We start from the raw sequence: 17,779 nt of genomic DNA on the forward strand, positions 1-17,779 counted from the left end.
TTCGCCCCGAGCTCCTCAGTGTTCACATCGAAGATGGCGGCGGGCTTCGAGCCGCTGGCGGCGGATTGTGTGATTAAACGAGCGGGCGAGAAACTTTTGAGCGCTGTCGTAGGTCATGTCAGAAGCGAGCTTTTCGGCCGAGCTTGACCGTAATTAAACTCGGAGAACCGGTGGGAAAGTGCCCGGGCAGCTGGAAGTGACACTGCTGGAGGCAGAGCGAAGTGTGAACGTTAGCTAAACGCAGCGTTAGTGTGGGAGAGCAGCTGCGGGGCTCCGGGACTTGTTTTAGGGGAAAACACAGCAGGTAAAAGTCGCAGTGTGGAAAAAACGTTGCTTCTCCCCTCAGTATTTTCACCCAGAAGAGTAAAAGTGACAGGGACCTTCTCATGGGCCTCATTTGCGCGAATTGGATTTCACACTCACATAGCAGTTTTTACAAAAAGAGAGAAAAACAGCACGAGAGAGAATTCAGCTTACAAAGTCCTGCTTCTACATTTCGACAGAGATAAGAACATAAAATACATTTAAATATTTAATCTGAAGGCAAACTACTTAAATTTTACATATTTTTACCCCCCTCTGCCTTCTTCACTTCTCACGTTTTGACACGTTTGCTCCTGTTTCGGATGAAGAGATGTTTTGAGTGTTTGTGTCCCGAGTAAAGGCACCAGCACAAGTGAAACAGTCAATAACAACAACACGGAGTCCCATTAACTCACTTAACAGATAAGAGTTACTGTTAACCGCGTTCACAGGCTCGAGCCAAACACAGCTAGGCTGGTGTACCCCTTTTTTCTGTCTTTTCTTCTCCTCCTGTTCATAACATGCTATGGTAACTACTTTGCCGAGCCACGAAGTGAAGAGCGGGACGTCGACTACGGCGCAAACTTTGCAAACTTTCAGCGGAGGAGATGCGATGGAAGCGCGGGCAGACAGCGGCGCCGCGTCGAACAGCAGCACCGCGGCGGACGCTCCAGCTCCCGCGGTGCTTAACACAAACGGGCCCGGAGGAGTTGTGGTAGCGGCGACGACCAAAGGACCGGCGAATGGGGCGCCGTCAACGTCCGGAACGGTGATCATCCAGACCAGCGCGGCGGCCGGAGCCACCGTCACCGTCGTGAGGCCGGCTGTGCAAACGACGGCTCACGCTACGACTCTCACCGTGAACGGGAGCAGCAACGCAGCCCTGAATGTAGCCCAGGCGCCCGCTGCAGCAGCCACCGGAGTCACGTTGACTTTAACCCCACAGACTCCCTCTCCCACCAAGCCTGGACCGGCCAAGAGCATCATACAGAGCGCTGCGGGGCACACCGCGACGGTGGCGCTCACGCAACCGCTGCACGTGCCTCCGGGGCCGGCCAAGGGGGCGGTGCTGCAGCGGAGTACCGCTCCATCCCCCATCCCTGTGGGGGTCAGGCCCATAGCACCGCAACAGGTGCTCGCTCCGCGGCTTCCTACCACCAGCACGGGACAGCCCAGCATCCAGAACATCCAGCTACCTCCAGGTACCTCCCCATGAGCTTCGAGTTGTTGTTGCTGCTTTACCTTGCAATGAACAAGACACTCCACAGTAACACACACATACATCTGTCCTGTTTACAGCTTTATTTTGGTAAAACGGATGTGTAAATTAGTCCCATTTATCTTCAGCACAAGCAATAATTCGTCTGTATCAATGCAGAGGACACTATTTCACAATAATATCACCAGTCTCTTAAACCTGAGGGGCATTCCACAAAGTAGGAATCCAATAACTTATGCACAACATTGAGGACTGCCCAATAGGTCCTTCAGCTTGTGTCTTATTGTACAGGGCTTGACTTGCACTTCAGTTATCTGACCAGCTGAGATATCTTGCTTTGTGCAATACTGCTCTTGTTTGTCCAATTCTGTCCTTTTGTACCAGTGATATCTAAAACAACTCCCTTATCTTGAGTACTAGCAGTCGTTCAATTTTGCAGTGACACTGACACTGTTCACCAGCAGTGTTTCATTGCTGTTCCTTCGCACCTAAACCTGGCCTGTTTCAATATATTCTTTATCGGCCGTGACATTTAAACTTTAATCTACAGGAGTATTCATCAGGGACTACACCTGTGTGTTTTGTATTCTTAACACACACCCATCCTGTTTATTTTGTAGCACTAAATTATGCAAAATACAGATTCTAGTGTGGAATACAAGGCATTGATTCAGTGGTGTTTCCCTGACTTGGGCAAATAATTAATTCTCTCAGAACAACTACATTTATAACTTATTACATGACATGTAAAGGCACCCTCCCTATCATAAGTAAAAGACATTGGCGATGTTAGTTAAAAGACTTTAGCAATTTCACTTTTCACCTAGAACTATGCCTGCGTTGAGTACAAACACAAACCTGTCCTGCAATTTGCCCTACTCTGTGCAGTGTGCACGTGAAGGCATTTGATCATCTGTGATAATTTTGGCCACACTTATTTTGAAAGAGTTTGAAATAATGTACAATAATAAGCCCATGCTGTGGTCAGATCTCCCATTTGAAGTTTTATCCGCTTGTACGCTAACCTGTTGACTGATTATGACGTTCTGTGCAGTGGCAGATTTGTCGTCTGGCGTGTTTCAGTTAGCCAAAACTCTTGACAGATTTTTGCTCAGGGCCATCTGGATGCTCTACCCAGCAGCTTCTGTCCAACACCCAGAGTTGAGCTGGTATCTGCAGGATGATGGGCACTGGGTCTGGGTGAATGGGTTCCATAAGTAACTGTGGAAATATAGGCCACCAACTGCGCACTGTGCGGGGGCAGCATGTTCTGCCTTGCCTCCTGGCATGCTATGATAGCCAGATTGAATGGCATGCTGCTTTCTGTCATCGCTTTTCCAGCAGGGTACAAAATCCTTAATTCAGGGATCAGAGGAAGTAGACCTATTCAGCACAAACTGTGAAACTAGTGTAGGGTTGGAAAATGACGTGCCTGAAGTAGGATTGACATATTGCTTGGCTGAGCTTCTGTTGATTTACTGATTTCAGCTCAAATCTCTCATTCTCTTGTGTATATAATAAAAAATAACAATTAAAAATATATATTTTTAGCCAGGGGCGGCACAGTGGTGCAGCAGGTAGTGTCGCAGTCACACAGCTCCAGGGACCTGTGGGTTCGATTCCCGCTCCGGGTGACTGTCTGTGAGGAGCGTGGTGGGGTCTCCCTGTGTCTGCGTGGGTTTCCTCCTGGTGACTGTCTGTGAGCAGTGTGGTGTGTTCTCCCTGTGTCTGTGTGGGTTTCCTCCGGGTGACTGTCTGTGAGGAGTGTGGTGGGTTCTCCCTGTGTCTGTGTGGGTTTCCTCCGGGTGCTCCGGTTTTCCTCCCACGGTCCAAAAACACACGTTGGTGTGGTGAGGAGACTCAAGTGTGTGTGTGTGTGTGTGTGTGTGTGTTGCCCTGTGAACTGGATAAGGGTTACAGATCATGAATGAATGAATGAATTTTAGCCAGTGTTTTTATAATAATAATTAGCTCATTGGAAATCTTTAACATATCTCATACATACAAACATACATCAGACATAACATGATTATCTGATATAACTTCACCAAGCTGTTAGTTTTTGTCATTCAAATAATATTGTTGATTTAAAATGAAAATATTTATATGGCTCCAGCACTTCCGGCTGTAAGATGCAGTGCTGACTGACTGCAGTGCTGGTTGTTTGTATTCTAACAATGATCATTGTGTCTTTAAATCCATTTTTATCTGTCTGCTTACCTGTCCAGGTATGGTGCTCGTGCGTAGCGAGACTGGTCAGTTGCTGATGATTCCTCAGCAGGTGTTGGCTCAGATGCAGGCTCAGATGCAGGCCACACGTGCAGCCACGCCTGCCAGCACCACACCCGGACAGATATCTTCTGTACTGGTAACCTACTTCACTAGTATAATATTTTACTCATCTTCTGTCATGTGACTTTTTTCATTGTAGTAGCGCCACTTATATACTTGTAATTTCTAGTTCAACAATAGCATCCTGTATTCCACATGTATGTTGCTCTATATTCTTTGTTAATCCATCATGTGCGGCTTTTTCCTTGTGTAATAGAGTTTCAGTTGCATTTCTTGATGTAGATTTTGACTGTGTTATATGACATTTGTTTTCCAAAATGTTCCCAAACCTATTTGGCTATATTTATCATGGTAGTATGACAGTGTCTCATGCCGTGCTGTCTGAGGGCTCAAAGGTCATGCACTACACAGAGAGGAGTTTATCGAGTATACCTCAGTTTTTTTACATTATGGTGAAGTATGTTTAAAATTTGTTATTTAAAATGGTACCCAATTCTCTCATACATCTGGCACAAAGTGGTGAGCCACAAACCAACTTGCAAATGGTGAGCCTTAGGTGGCACCTATTTTACCCAATCAAGAGACCCTCATTGTTACTAGCCCATCTGCTTATTATGAAATGTATAAAGACTCAGGCCTTTTATTCTTGGAATGTGTTGCAGGCATCAAGTAATGCGTTTGTTTATAATTTTAGATTTTTGTTATTTGTTTAAAAAACATATACAATGGAACCTCTACTTATGAACGCCTATACTAAGGAACTTTCCAAGATATGAACTGGGCATTTGAATATGTTTTGCCTCCACCAACGAACCATGACTCTAGAAACGAACCCGAGCCTCCTCCGAGCCGGCGGCTGGAAATGACCACTGACCCCAATAGGCGAGTCTCCCAGCGCGCCCAGACTTGAGTGAGCTTTTAAGATTAGCACATTGTAGCTTTAGCAATTTAGCATTAGTGTAAATAGCAGACATCGAAATTCGTGCTAAGTTAAGCCGTATCTACGCTTCGTCTCTCCACATTCACCGCCTACTCTCCGTTATTCCACCCACCCCCCACCTCCCGTCATACAGCCAGTGCCTGTGTTACTGCTCCAGCCAGTCGTCACATCTTCAAGGTAGCGATGTGTAACCACTTTATTATTTCTTTTTTATTACTGTTACCACTGTATTTCTCTTTTATTTTTAGTAACGCTACATGTATTTTTTTACTAATTTGAGAGTGTTCTAAACATATATCAGTGCTAAAAGGGTGACTTTCGGGGTGGGGGCTGGAACGCATTAATTGCTTTTCCATTATTTTAAATGGGGAAAATTGACTTGAGAAATAAACTTTTCCACTGACGAACCGGGTCATGGAACGGATCAAGTTCGTAGGTAGAGGTTCCACTGTATATTAAAGATAATCACATAATCTGGATTTTATTACATTTTGCACAATGTCCAAAAATAGTGTTGGTATAATATCAATTATTTGTTGAGTCACTTGGGTAAAGTCAAAAATAATAAATGAATATTTTTGATCTTTGATACAGCGCACCACACAAAAATCCCATGATAAATTTAAACAAAGGGACTCAGGAATACTTGACAAACCTTTTAAATAAACACTATCACTGCACCATGAACGGTTCAGATTGTTTGTGCTCATTGGAAGCTGTATATCAACAACATCTATAAACAGACAATAAACATCCAGAGCAGGCAGTGCAGAAGAGTCCCTTATTGAAAATGTGATGAATTTAGAAGTTAAAAATACAACAAATTAGCATCCATACTGCAGCTTCCGTACCATACTTGCCTTGCATAACAGAAAATGGTACAACCCTTTTATAATTCAGTTGTTTTTTGCATATTTATTTCCCAAACGGTGGAAAATATGTGCCGTTTATTAGCATTTCCCACATTGTCCCAGCCTTTTTTAGAATTTAAATTTGTAAATGTGATTCCAGTACTTTTGTTTGAGTGTCTGCTCACAGGCATTTTTATCTGCTGTGTGTTTTCTGTAGACGCCTGGCGCTCCTATTATGACCAGACAAGTAGCTCCAACCATCATCAAGCAAGGCTCGCCCACAGCTAGCAACACTGCTACTACACTCCAGAGACCTCCTGTACAGGTAACACACACACACACACCCAAATGTCACCTTAAAGCAGGCTTCACACAAACCTACAAAGACTGAAGAGCTAACACTCTGAAGAACCCTAAACACACACACAACTCCCCTGTTTGAATTAAGGGCTTACAAACTGCACCCAGGAGACCATCTGCCCATGTGAGACACTCCTATACACATTTGGTACCACATTCAAAAACACACACCATTGTCAGGTCAGTACTCTAGAGACCCTTTAGTCTCTCTTTCACACACTAAACAGGGCTACTCCCATATGCTTATACCTCATACTGATGACATCTCAAACAAATACAAATATATTCATAAACCTTTAGATGTGTATACAAAGAAGGATATACCCAATAAATGTCTTCCCTCTCTCCATTTTTTCCTCATGGCATCGGACCGTTTCAGCTGCCCTCTGCGGGCTCTGTACTCACCGTGCAGCCCGGAGCTGCCCCAAGGGTGGTGGCTCCTGCCACAGGGACCAGTGTCACCATGGCGACAGTGAGTACCTTGGGTTGAGACGAGTCCTAAAGAGTGTCATGCGTTTTATCACAGACGGACGTGTTCACAAGTGTATATACCCTCACAGTGTGAGATTGCTTCTGCTTGGAAGATGTTTAGTCTTAAAAACCTCTTTATTATTTTTTGTTTATTTTTGTACCTGACCAACTAGAATGTAATTGCCATTTTGCATGCATGTGTATGATAGGCACAGTGGAATAAGTGAAAGTAAGGTGGTTTCCAAAATTCTTTTGGGGATTGACAATCCTCCCTGAAATTCCCCAGGAAAGCACCTTAAATTCCCAAAATCAGAAGTTAAAATTTGATTTAAAAATGGTGTAAACAACAATGCCTCTTTCTTTCACTTGCTGTCACTGATTAATTAAGCTTATATTAATCTGTAATTATAAATAAGTATAATTTAGCTTTTGTTTGCTATGACTTAACAGAAGCTTCTGTTTGCAGGAGACAATGGAGAATGTGAAGAAGTGTAAGAACTTTTTGTCCACGCTGATCAAGCTGGCCACCAGCGCGAAGCAGTCGTCACAGACAGCCGCTAATGTCAAAGAACTGGTCAAGAACTTGTTGGTGAGTGTAGGGCTGTGTGTGATTGTCTGCAAGTGTAGTATATGCCTGTGTGAAAAAGGTCTGAGAGATGGCGTGTCCTAGTATTTGGTTGTGCGTGTGGGAAGTGTTCAGATCAAGTATTTTCAGTTTGATGTCTCACTTTGAGTAAGCTGCAACATTTACAGAGTGATTAGAAGATTATTGGGCATCAAGAATCTCAGCATGATGCGTGTGGACGGAAGTCTGTTTGTGACACAAAGCGTAGGAAACATGCATGTGTTGCTGTTTTTGTGTGTGTGGGAGGTACTGTGTGTTTTGTTTCAGAAATGTTCTTTCTGTATGGTCTCGTTATGAGAACACTTTTTATAAATTGATTATGAGATTATTTGATATTATCTCCCCAAATGATGAGAAATCTGTAGGGGCAACCTTCAGTTGACTTGTCTGTCCTTTAAAATAAAATAATAATAATTAATATATATATTAATAGAATATATAATATAATATTAATTGAGAATTTTGCCCCATATTGAGTGCTAGGAGTTAACACTGACTATAATATTATATTATATCTAAAATTTAAATATACAATACAACAGGTGATATCTACAGTTATTTTCTATTTTTCTTATATTTCTTTTGACTCATTTTACATGTTTTCATATTTATTTACTATGTGAGCCATTCTTTATTTTATTTTATTTTTTTCGTCCATACACAGGCATCAACTAGGGTGACCATATGTCCTCTTTATGCTGGATAGATCCTCTATTTGGGACCTAAAAATAAATAAATAAATCAATCTGGATAGGCCAAAGATGTCCGGGAATCTGTTTTTCCGCTGTCCCAATTCTTACCCTAAGACCTTTGTTGATGTCTGCACTTTGATGATGTTTGTTGATGATGTTGAAGGGTGAGTGAAAGAGGGTGAGGGTTCAAGGTGTCAGAGAGTAGAGAGCAGGCAGTAAACCAACTCTAATACACTGGACACCTCTGACTGTTACTGGCTTTGTGACAAGTTAATCTGCACAGGTTTTCTGTTTAAAATTACACAGAACAGGTAAAATCTCTGGACTTATTAAAGCCAGAACACCAAAGAGCAAAGAGTTACTCGGTATATGAAATGAGACTGGAAATGTACTTGCCTACATTACAAACAATATGATTTATCAGTCAGACATTTATATAATGACTGCTTAACAGTGGAGGTGTTTGTCTGCCCCATGCCTCCATCTTGCCCCAAGTGTTTTTTGAAAAAACAAATGTCACCCTAAAAGAAAGTGTTTTTTTTTTGGTTAGGTCTTGTGTAGCTGAACATTAATTGACTGTTTTTTTTTTTTGTAGGAGGGGACAATCGAGGCAGAGGACTTCACCAGCAGATTATATAAAGAGCTCAATTCCTCACCCCAGCCTTATCTTGTGCCTTTCCTGAAGGTAATGAGACACTCTTAATTGTGTTATAGATTTGAAGCAGCACAAAGTGTTCCTTTCAGTGAGATTCAAGCATTTGAGCTATTTTCAAATATGATCCTTGACAATGATATAACATTTAAAAGTGATAAAAAGCTTCAGAGCAGTGTCAGAGCTGAAATATGTGGGTCACATAAGAACACTAATGAAAATCATCAAGGGAAGGTCATATCTCAACCAGAAATCAACACTGATCTGCAGAGGTTATTAATGTAAACATAGCCCCTACTTTTATAACTTCTAGGAAAAATGTAATACATATTATCTGATCTGCCTCCTTGTTCTTGCCTCCTATTAACTATATGGTTGTGTATGTGTCTCTCTTCAGAGGAGCCTTCCTGCTCTGAGGCAACTCACTCCGGACTCCCTTGCCTTCATCCAACAGAGTCAAGGCCTCCAGGCCAAACCTGCAGCCACCATAGCTCTGACCAGCCCTACAGCAGCAAACGCGGCTACTACGGCTCCTCTGGCCACCGCAGCTCCTCTGGCCACTCCAGCCACCACAGTGACCCCGGTTGCCCCGGGCCTTGCAACTTCCGTAGCCATCACAGCCACTGCAACCGCTGTTGTTTCTACAGCTGCTACGCCACCAAGGACTCTCATTCAGCCCACTCTCAGCAAAGCCAGCCAGCCTGCCTCATTGGTAATTTGGTGAAAGTCAGTTCAACATAAATCATCTCAGTTAAACTCACTATGCACTCTGTACTGTGACAGCGTAGATCTATTAGACTGCTACAGTTATTAGGCTAGTGTTTAAAGGGGGATATAGAGCCTGTGGTGTTTGGCACGTATCTAAGACATGTCTAAAGCAATGTTTAGGAGACTACACTTATTCTGAGCATGATCAAATGCATGTGTTAGAGTTTTTGTGTGCTTTTCTGCTTTGTGCTAACATGGTCATAACATTGTATAGGCATTGCAGTCGCCGCAGCAAGGGGCGATAGTAAAGGCCCCCCAAGTAACCCTGACGACTACTCCCATGGTAGCACTCACAAGTCAGCCCCATAGCCGTATCATAGTGGGACAGCCTCATGTACAAGTCAAACAACTACAAACAGGTGTGTGTACAACTACTACATTTTCTTTGTGAGGTTTATTTGTGATTATTTCACCAGTGAACATCTATTCTGCCAAAATATGACATTGTTACATACATAATGGTAGCAACTGCGACCCTGAAATGGATTAAGCAGCAAAGAAGTAGATGATGATGATAATGATGGTAGCATTGGTGTACAGCAATTATTATTTTTTTATTTTATTTAAGTTTTAACCAAATAACCTGAGTAATTGTCATTGCAGCTTGAAAAATATATTACAGGGGGTCCTCGACTTACGACGTTGATCCGTTCCTACGTCGCGACTTACACCAACCGTTTTTGGTGTAAGTCGGAACATACGTACACACTGTACGTAAATAACATACTGTAAGCACTTATACTGTCCTAACACCTATCCTCCTCGGTCCCGAGCCGCGTAACCGTGTATTCTTCTGCCGCGCCGCACACACCAAACACGAAGTTCGCTTTACGACACGAAACCATCCATTCATCCATTATCTGTAACCGCTTATCCAATTTAGGGTCGCGGGGGGTCCAGAGCCTACCTGGAATCATCGGGCGCAAGGCGGGAATACACCCTGGAGGGGGCGCCAGTCCTTCACAGGGCAACACAGACACACACACATTCACTCACACACTCACACCTACGGACACTTTCGAGTCGCCAATCCACCTGCAACGTGTGTTTTTGGACTGTGGGAGGAAACCGGAGCACCCGGAGGAAACCCACGCGGACACGGGGAGAACACACCAACTCCTCACAGACAGTCACCCGGAGCTGGAGACACGAAACCACTTAAGTCGAAACAATGCTTTATACAGTAAATGGGAGATGTGTCGTAACCACGAAACATCGTAACTTGGGACTGACATAACCCGAGGACCTCCTGTATTTGCTGAGGCAACAGCATAATATCTGAGGGAATTTGTAGCCTGAGTGATGGATTTGATGAGTTGTATTTCTGAAAATATAATACTTTATGGTTTCCATTAGCATCTATGTCTATAATTGTAGAAATATGCAGAGCATTGGATCATAGAACTTGCTCAATTAGTCATGTGTACAGCAGCCAGGAGCACTTGACAGAAGGTTGCACTTACCATTGTTGTTGTTAGTATTTGTAGTGGAAAATGTGTGGGTTATTTTTTCCTCTTTTGTTGAAAAAAAAAATATCCAGTTTGCTGTCATCTGTCATCATCAGAGTGTAAACTTTGTTGTCTGTTGGAAGGCATCATCAGCTAGAATGTCAAATGAGTATAAATATTAGTGAAATGTGTAACCTCTCTCTCATTCTCAGTGGCTGTGAAGCCAGGTGCTGTGACGGGGGCTAAACTCTCTCCCAGCCCCATGACTCTCCTGTCAGCTCAGAAGGGCAAGCCCAAGGATGCTGCTGGTGGAGCATTCAGGTTGGTGCCAAACATATTATAAAAATAATTGATAAGTTAGATCAGGCTCAATGCATGAATAGTAAAGCCTTCTGGGCGACTAGCATCACTGAAATTCAAACCTGTGGTATGTAAACCTTAGATGTCTATATTTCTCTTTGAATACATTTTCTAATTGTTCTTTACACATTGAAAAACCAACAGCATGCTCAGAAAAATAATTTTTTTGATCAAGAACATTTGATTATATAAATTAGAATCTTAAGGATTAATTGCATGACTGACTGATTAATCTCTGCGCATATAGGGATGACGATGACATTAATGACGTGGCCTCTATGGCTGGGGTGAATCTGTCGGAGGAGAGTGCTCGCATCCTGGCCACCAACTCGGACTTGGTGGGAGCTGTGACCCGCTCCTGTCACGATGAGGCCTTCCTTTCCACTGCCTTGTTGCAGCGTCGAATACTGGACATAGGTCTGGCATCAATCACGCATCATTACAATATATGTAATGTTTGTGTTTTTTTTCCCTTTGTTTTTTGTCATTTTAAAAAAGGAAGCTGTATATTGACAAATATATAAAGTGATGGCAAATCTGAATAGAATTTGAATAAGTGCATATTAAACAGTATTACACACAGCCTTAAGTAAATGGATTTTACGAGTGGGGGGTGGGGGGTGGACTGGGGTGTGAATGTCTGTGAGGAGTGTGGTGTGCTCTCCCTGTGTCTGCGTGAGTTTCCTCCGTGTGACTGTCTGTGAGGAGTGTGGTGTGTTCTCCCTGTGTATGCGTGGGTTTCCTCCGGGTGACTGTCTGTGAGGAGTGTGGTGTGTTCTCCCTGTGTCTGCGTGGGTTTCCTCCAGGTGACTGTCTGTGAGGAGCGTGGTGTGGGTTTCCTCCGGGTGACTGTCTGTGAGGAGTGTGGTGTGGGTTTCCTCTGGGTGACTGTCTGTGAGGAGTGTGGTGTGTTCTCCCTGTGTCTGTGTGGGTTTCCTCCGGGTGACTGTCTGTGAGGAGTGTGGTGTGTTCTCCCTGTGTCTGTGTGGGTTTCCTCCGGGTGACTGTCTGTGAGGAGTGTGGTGTGTTCTCCCTGTGTCTGTATGGGTTTCCTCTGGGTGACTGACTGTGAGGAGTGTGGTGTGTTCTCCCTGTGTCTGCGTGGGTTTCCTCCGGGTGACTGTCTGTGAGGAGTGTGGTGTGGGTTTCCTCTGGGTGACTGTCTGTGAGGAGTGTGGTGTGTTCTCCCTGTGTCTGTGTGGGTTTCCTCCGGGTGACTGTCTGTGAGGAGTGTGGTGTGTTCTCCCTGTGTCTGTGTGGGTTTCCTCCGGGTGACTGTCTGTGAGGAGTGTGGTGTGTTCTCCCTGTGTCTGTATGGGTTTCCTCTGGGTGACTGACTGTGAGGAGTGTGGTGTGTTCTCCCTGTGTCTGCGTGGGTTTCCTCCGGGTGACTGTCTTTGAGGAGTGTGGTGTGGGTTTCCTCTGGGTGACTGTCTGTGAGGAGTGTGGTGTGTTCTCCCTGTGTCTGTGTGGGTTTCCTCCGGGTGACTGTCTGTGAGGAGTGTGGTGTGTTCTCCCTGTGTCTGTGTGGGTTTCCTCCGGGTGACTGTCTGTGAGGAGTGTGGTGTGTTCTCCCTGTGTCTGTATGGGTTTCCTCTGGGTGACTGACTGTGAGGAGTGTGGTGTGTTCTCCCTGTGTCTGCGTGGGTTTCCTCCGGGTGACTGTATGTGAGGAGTGTGGTGTGGGTTTGCTCCGGGTGACTGTCTGTGAGGAGTGTGGTGTGGGTTTCCTCCGGGTGACTGTCTGTGAGGAGTGTGGTATGTTCTCTCTGTGTCTGCGTGGGTTTCCTCCGGGTGACTGTCTGTGAGGAGTGTGGTGTGTTCTCCCTGTGTCTGCGTGGGTTTCCTCCGGGTGACTGTCTGTGAGGAGTGTGGTGTGTTCTCCCTGTGTCTGCGTGGGTTTCCTCTGGGTGACTGTCTGTGAGGAGTGTGGTGTGTTCTCCCTGTGTCTGCGTGGGTTTCCCTAGCTACACATGTGTTTTTCTAGCTACACTTCAGTCTAGTACGTTTCTCTGATGCTGACTGCTCATCTATGCTACAGGTAAACGTTTTGGGGTGACGGAACTGGCACCAGAGGTGGTCAGCCTTGTCTCCCACGCCACTCAGCAGAGACTACAGAACCTTCTAGGGAAAGTCTCTGTCATTGCGCAACAGAAGAACATGACCTATAAGGTACTCTTCATAAGGAAGTCTCTTTGGGGATGACCTACTCTCTGCTTGAGTGTGTGATTCTGTTTGAAAAGTAAAGTATTCTGTAAAGTATTTTGATCCTATGATTTGTAACTTTGTACGGCAGTGGTAAGATATACATTTACTATAATGTTTCTTGTTTTGATAATAAATCATATCAGACATTTCCATTAAACTGACCTTTTAAACTAAATTGACCCAAAGTCGGGCTCATTGATCTCAAGTCATGTGTGTATTTTTAGTGTTTTATTAATTATGGGTTATATCGTTCACGGATATCATGTCTGTTGTCAGTGTGTAGCAGCTGTAGGTTTTGTATTTTTAAAGTATGCAAAGTAAAGCCTAAAAGGGACATACACATTTTACCACAATTTAACAGTTTACTGGATTCTTAATGAAACATCAGTGACGTGACGTGATGTGAAGGATCAAACCACGCAGCACTTCCTGTCCAAACAGGTTAAGAAAATACCTCGATTTATTTTAAAGCACTAGAGCCAAGCCGTGAGGCGCGAGGAACAAAAAAGCATTTTTTCTCCCACATTCACTTTGTTCTGTTTGTTTTCTGTTGTCATTTTTGCTTTATTTAATCAGTACACTTCTCTTCACTTATTGTTTGTGCTCGTGTTTGCACTCTCACTTAAAGCCTAAAGAGGGTCTTCTGTGTTCTGTGCAGGAGGATGGACGGTTTGAACAAGTGTCTGACGTCCGTGCACAGCTGAAGTTCTTTGAGCAGCTTGATCAGATGGAGAAGCAGAGGAAAGAAGAGCAGGAGAGAGAAATACTCATGAAGGCAGCCAAGGTAACACCCCATACACTTTCTTATATTTTGCAAAAAAATAAAAAAAAACAATGAATTTTTCAAAAAGATAAAAAAATAAAAAAAATCACAATGAATTTTGCAAAAAGATTATATAAAAAAAAAAATCTTTTTGCAAAATTCATTCATTATCTGTAACGCTTATCCAATTCAGGGTCGCGGTGGGTCCAGTGCCTACCTGGAATCATTGGGTGCAAGGCAGGAATACACCCTGGAGGGGGCGCCAGTCCTACACAGGGCAACAGACACACACACACATTCACACCTACGGACACTTAAGTCGCCAATCCACCTACCAATGTGTGTTTTTGGACTGTGGGAGGAAACCGGAGCACCCGGAGGAAACCCACGCAGACACAGGGAGAACACACCACACTCCTCACAGACAGTCACCCGGAGGAAACCCACGCAGACACAGGGAGAACACACCAATTCCTCACAGACAGTCACCCGGAGGAAACCCACGCAGACACAGGGAGAACACACCAATTCCTCACAGACAGTCACCCGGAGGAAACCCACGCAGACACAGGGAGAACACACCAACTCCTCACAGACAGTGACCCGGACCAGGAATCGAACCCACAACCTCCAGGCCCCTGGAGCTGTGTGACTGCGACACTACCTGCTGCACCACTGTGCAGCAGGTATTGATTGTGAATTGTTTTTTTTTTTTTTTTTTTTTTTTTGGTGTCTGTCTGTCCCCCTCTTCTCTCTCTCGAGATTACTTACTTATGTGTGTGTGTATAGGGTAAAGAATTCACTTATGGATTATTTAATCATTTTCTTAGCAAAATATGATGTAAACAGCCCACAGGAGCACAGATTGCCTTCAGCAAAATATTTAATTGCTAAATTTTTATTTCATTATTTATTAACATGCTCAAAAGTTTTAGCATTTTTTTAGAGAATGTCAGATTGCACCTTCTCTCAGTTTACAATTTTTATTTATTTTTTTAATCAGGGATTTGATAAACCTTTTCTTTCTGGTGTGCTATAATTGGTCTTCTACACCATCTAGTGGTGAAAGTATAGAATATTCTGATTTACATAGCAAAGAAAGTTGTGGTTCACGTGGTTTAATTGATCTCTCAGGAAGCGGCATGTATGAATAATTTTGTCACTTCTTTCCTACTAATGGGTGTTTTTGTTGCTCTGATGCTGTTATGCAGTCTCGGTCTCGGCAGGAAGACCCAGAGCAGCTGCGGTTAAAACAAAAGGCCAAAGAGGTACAGAGTTTTTTTCCACTCATACGTTTGGTAACTTACAATAAAATTGAAATGGCTTAAAATAGTAGCTTTTTCTGTGTGATGACTCCATTTGTCTGTATGTTTGTAACAGATGCAGCAACAGGAGCTAGCTCAGATAAGACAGAGAGACGCCAACCTGACTGCACTGGCTGCAATCGGACCCAGAAAGAAAAGAAAACTTGACTTGCCTGCTCTTGGCAATGATGCAGAGGTACAAAGGAGGAAGGGGTACTGGATAATTGAGCGCTGTGATTGTAAAGTCCTGAAATCTTCCTGCACTTGTCAGCACATCACCAGCACTGTAGTTTAATTTTCAGTTCACATACTTGTATTTAAGCAGCTTATATGACGTATGGACGATTGTGACATTTTAAAGAATTAAAAACAAAAATGTCAGTGAGAACCCTGAGCTAAATAGAACCAAAAAACACCCCCTTGCTCATGTTATTCTTTCTGTGCCTGTTTCACAGGGTTCTGGGTCATCGTCAAGTGCGGCCACGGGTTTGAGTGGCGGAGCGTCGAGGCAGTTCACCCGCCAACGCATTACTCGTGTAAACCTCAGGGATCTGCTCTTCTGCCTGGAGAACGAGAGAACAAGCAGTCGCTCACAGCTTCTATACAGAGCACTGCTTAAATAATAACTCGAGAGCCGTGCTACAACAGCTCAGTTACAGAGCAGTGCTCAAATAGCTCAACTACAGAGCAGTACTCGAATATCTCCAGAGAAGTGCTCGTGTAGCTGTTTGAATTCAGAGCGGTGCTCGTGTAACAGCTACTCTGCTGAGATGTACTCAGACACAGAGCCTATTACAGAGTTCAAATTGCAGCTACACTACTGAGTGCTGCTTAAACCATAGTAGCTGCACTGAGTACTGCTCTGTTTGCATCTCCTTTACCAGGTGCTGCTCAGTTGTTGCATTGCCAAGTGCTACAGCTCCTACCGAGCATTGTTCAAGTAGTGCGAACTGTATGGAACTTGCCGGCTCTTCTCTCTCGCCTTTGTCTGTTCCCCTTTTCTGTAAGTCCCTCATTTCTGTGTCTTTTCTAGTTTATCTCATGCCATTGTCTCCCTTTTCACTCTTGTCCTTTGTTTCATCTGCGCTCACTAACTTAAGCATGCACACACCTTCCCTCTCTGATTCTGTCCTTGTTTTCCATCTCTCTTTGTTTCCAAGCTCTGTGCATTGTTTTTTAGCTTTCTTTTGATTTCAAATGTGTCTAAAGAAATTTGCAGTTATATATCCAATGTTTTTCATAGAGGGTGGCTTCTTAATGTGCAAATTACCAATGTAAAAAATGACAATACACAATGAAACTGCCCATTCATTTTGTATTTGTGTTTTTATAAAAGAGGTTTTAAGAAATAAATGGAGAAAGTTTCTATAAAACACATTTTTTGTTGCTGTTATTACAGTGGAAGTGTCCCATTTACTGACACCTTTGGTTGTTCTCACTGGCTGTTCGTGAGCTGACCACCAGATGGTGCTAAAGACCTGCGGGTTACATTTACTTTTTGCATCAAATAAAGCTTAATGAGGATCTGAAGCAGTCAAGAAAGACAGTGCTAAAATAAAGTTAAATAGTAATGGTCTATCTATTAAGTTGTATTTTATATGATCCCAAGCCACAGTGTCACAAGATCTTAGATAAAATAAAATCTAAGGTTATAAAACGTCTACAAATATTTTATGAGGGCAATCAATCCTGAGATGGTGTGCCTAAAGGCCAGTTCTAACATCTGAAAATATCCAGCTGACCATAGTCTTAAAAATAACGCTGCCTAAAAAGAGAAGTTTTAGGAGCTACGGAAATTGGGTTTTTATAGGGACAAATTTATAGCAAATTGATTTATTGTTTTGCAAACATTCGGAAACGTGAGCTCTTGTAGGATGATAGAGTCCAGCTCTCCCAATTTTCAAACTGATCTGAAGTCATTTAGTATTAGGGAAACTACCAAAATTATTAGAAAATGGCAGGAGTCAACCACATTTTCAGTTTCATTCAGTGAGACCAATATTGAACGTGTAAGATTGATAGGACAGCCAGGTTTTCAGCAGTGATATCTGTACTGCAACAAGGTAAAATGTGTTTGTCTTTTACAAGCTTCAGAATATCAGTGTTTATGATGGACAAAATAATAATAATAATGCACATGTGAGCAGTGTAAGCTTAGCACTATTGGTGTGCTCTAATCCTATTAGAGTGTTAGTGAACTATCAATAATAAAATGTGGTTCTGTTGTATTATTTTCACATTCACGAGTTCTAGCTCTAATTTACATGGCTTGGGATTCCTTTGGAACACAGAGTGGAAACTAGTGAAGTAGTATTTATCATACAAGCGTTAAAATAAAATAACTTAATGGAATCATAAATATAACACTGAGAGACACCCAAGCTCTTTAGTACACTGAAATTCAGCTCATTGCTCAAACTTCAACTTCTTAAACACATGATCTTGTTCCTCCTCCTTGCTTCTCCCTGAGTCACTTTAGACTTTTTATGTGTTGACGCCCATTCTGTGCTAATTCCTCTCTTG

The 17,779-nt window shown here is 43.2% G+C and overlaps 1 protein-coding gene across 1 annotated transcript; it reads left to right on the top strand.

Annotated features, from left to right (window-relative positions):
* Positions 1 to 16,609, top strand: taf4a (TAF4A RNA polymerase II, TATA box binding protein (TBP)-associated factor). The gene is made up of 15 exons (XM_066673092.1): positions 1 to 1,505; positions 3,751 to 3,890; positions 5,823 to 5,930; positions 6,345 to 6,437; positions 6,903 to 7,025; positions 8,349 to 8,438; positions 8,803 to 9,117; positions 9,388 to 9,532; positions 10,834 to 10,942; positions 11,229 to 11,398; positions 13,023 to 13,153; positions 13,848 to 13,973; positions 15,164 to 15,220; positions 15,333 to 15,452; positions 15,712 to 16,609. Exons 1-15 carry the CDS (start codon positions 830 to 832, stop codon positions 15,877 to 15,879), a joined length of 2,571 nt encoding a protein of 856 aa, XP_066529189.1. The 5' UTR covers positions 1 to 829; the 3' UTR covers positions 15,880 to 16,609.
* Positions 16,610 to 17,779: the final 1,170 nt, after the last annotated feature.

This window comes from Hoplias malabaricus, chromosome 5, assembly GCF_029633855.1.
Source record: "Hoplias malabaricus isolate fHopMal1 chromosome 5, fHopMal1.hap1, whole genome shotgun sequence".
Lineage (NCBI taxonomy): Eukaryota > Metazoa > Chordata > Actinopteri > Characiformes > Erythrinidae > Hoplias > Hoplias malabaricus.

Excerpts from the sequence above, each read along its gene's own strand:
- taf4a (XM_066673092.1), top strand. The coding sequence starts at position 830 with ATGGTAACTACTTTGCCGAGCCACGAAGTGAAGAGCGGGACGTCGACT. Across the intron at positions 11,399-13,022 it reads GCGTCGAATACTGGACATAG|GTAAACGTTTTGGGGTGACG; the intron begins GTCTGGCATCAA and ends TCTATGCTACAG. Across the intron at positions 15,221-15,332 it reads TAAAACAAAAGGCCAAAGAG|ATGCAGCAACAGGAGCTAGC; the intron begins GTACAGAGTTTT and ends TGTTTGTAACAG.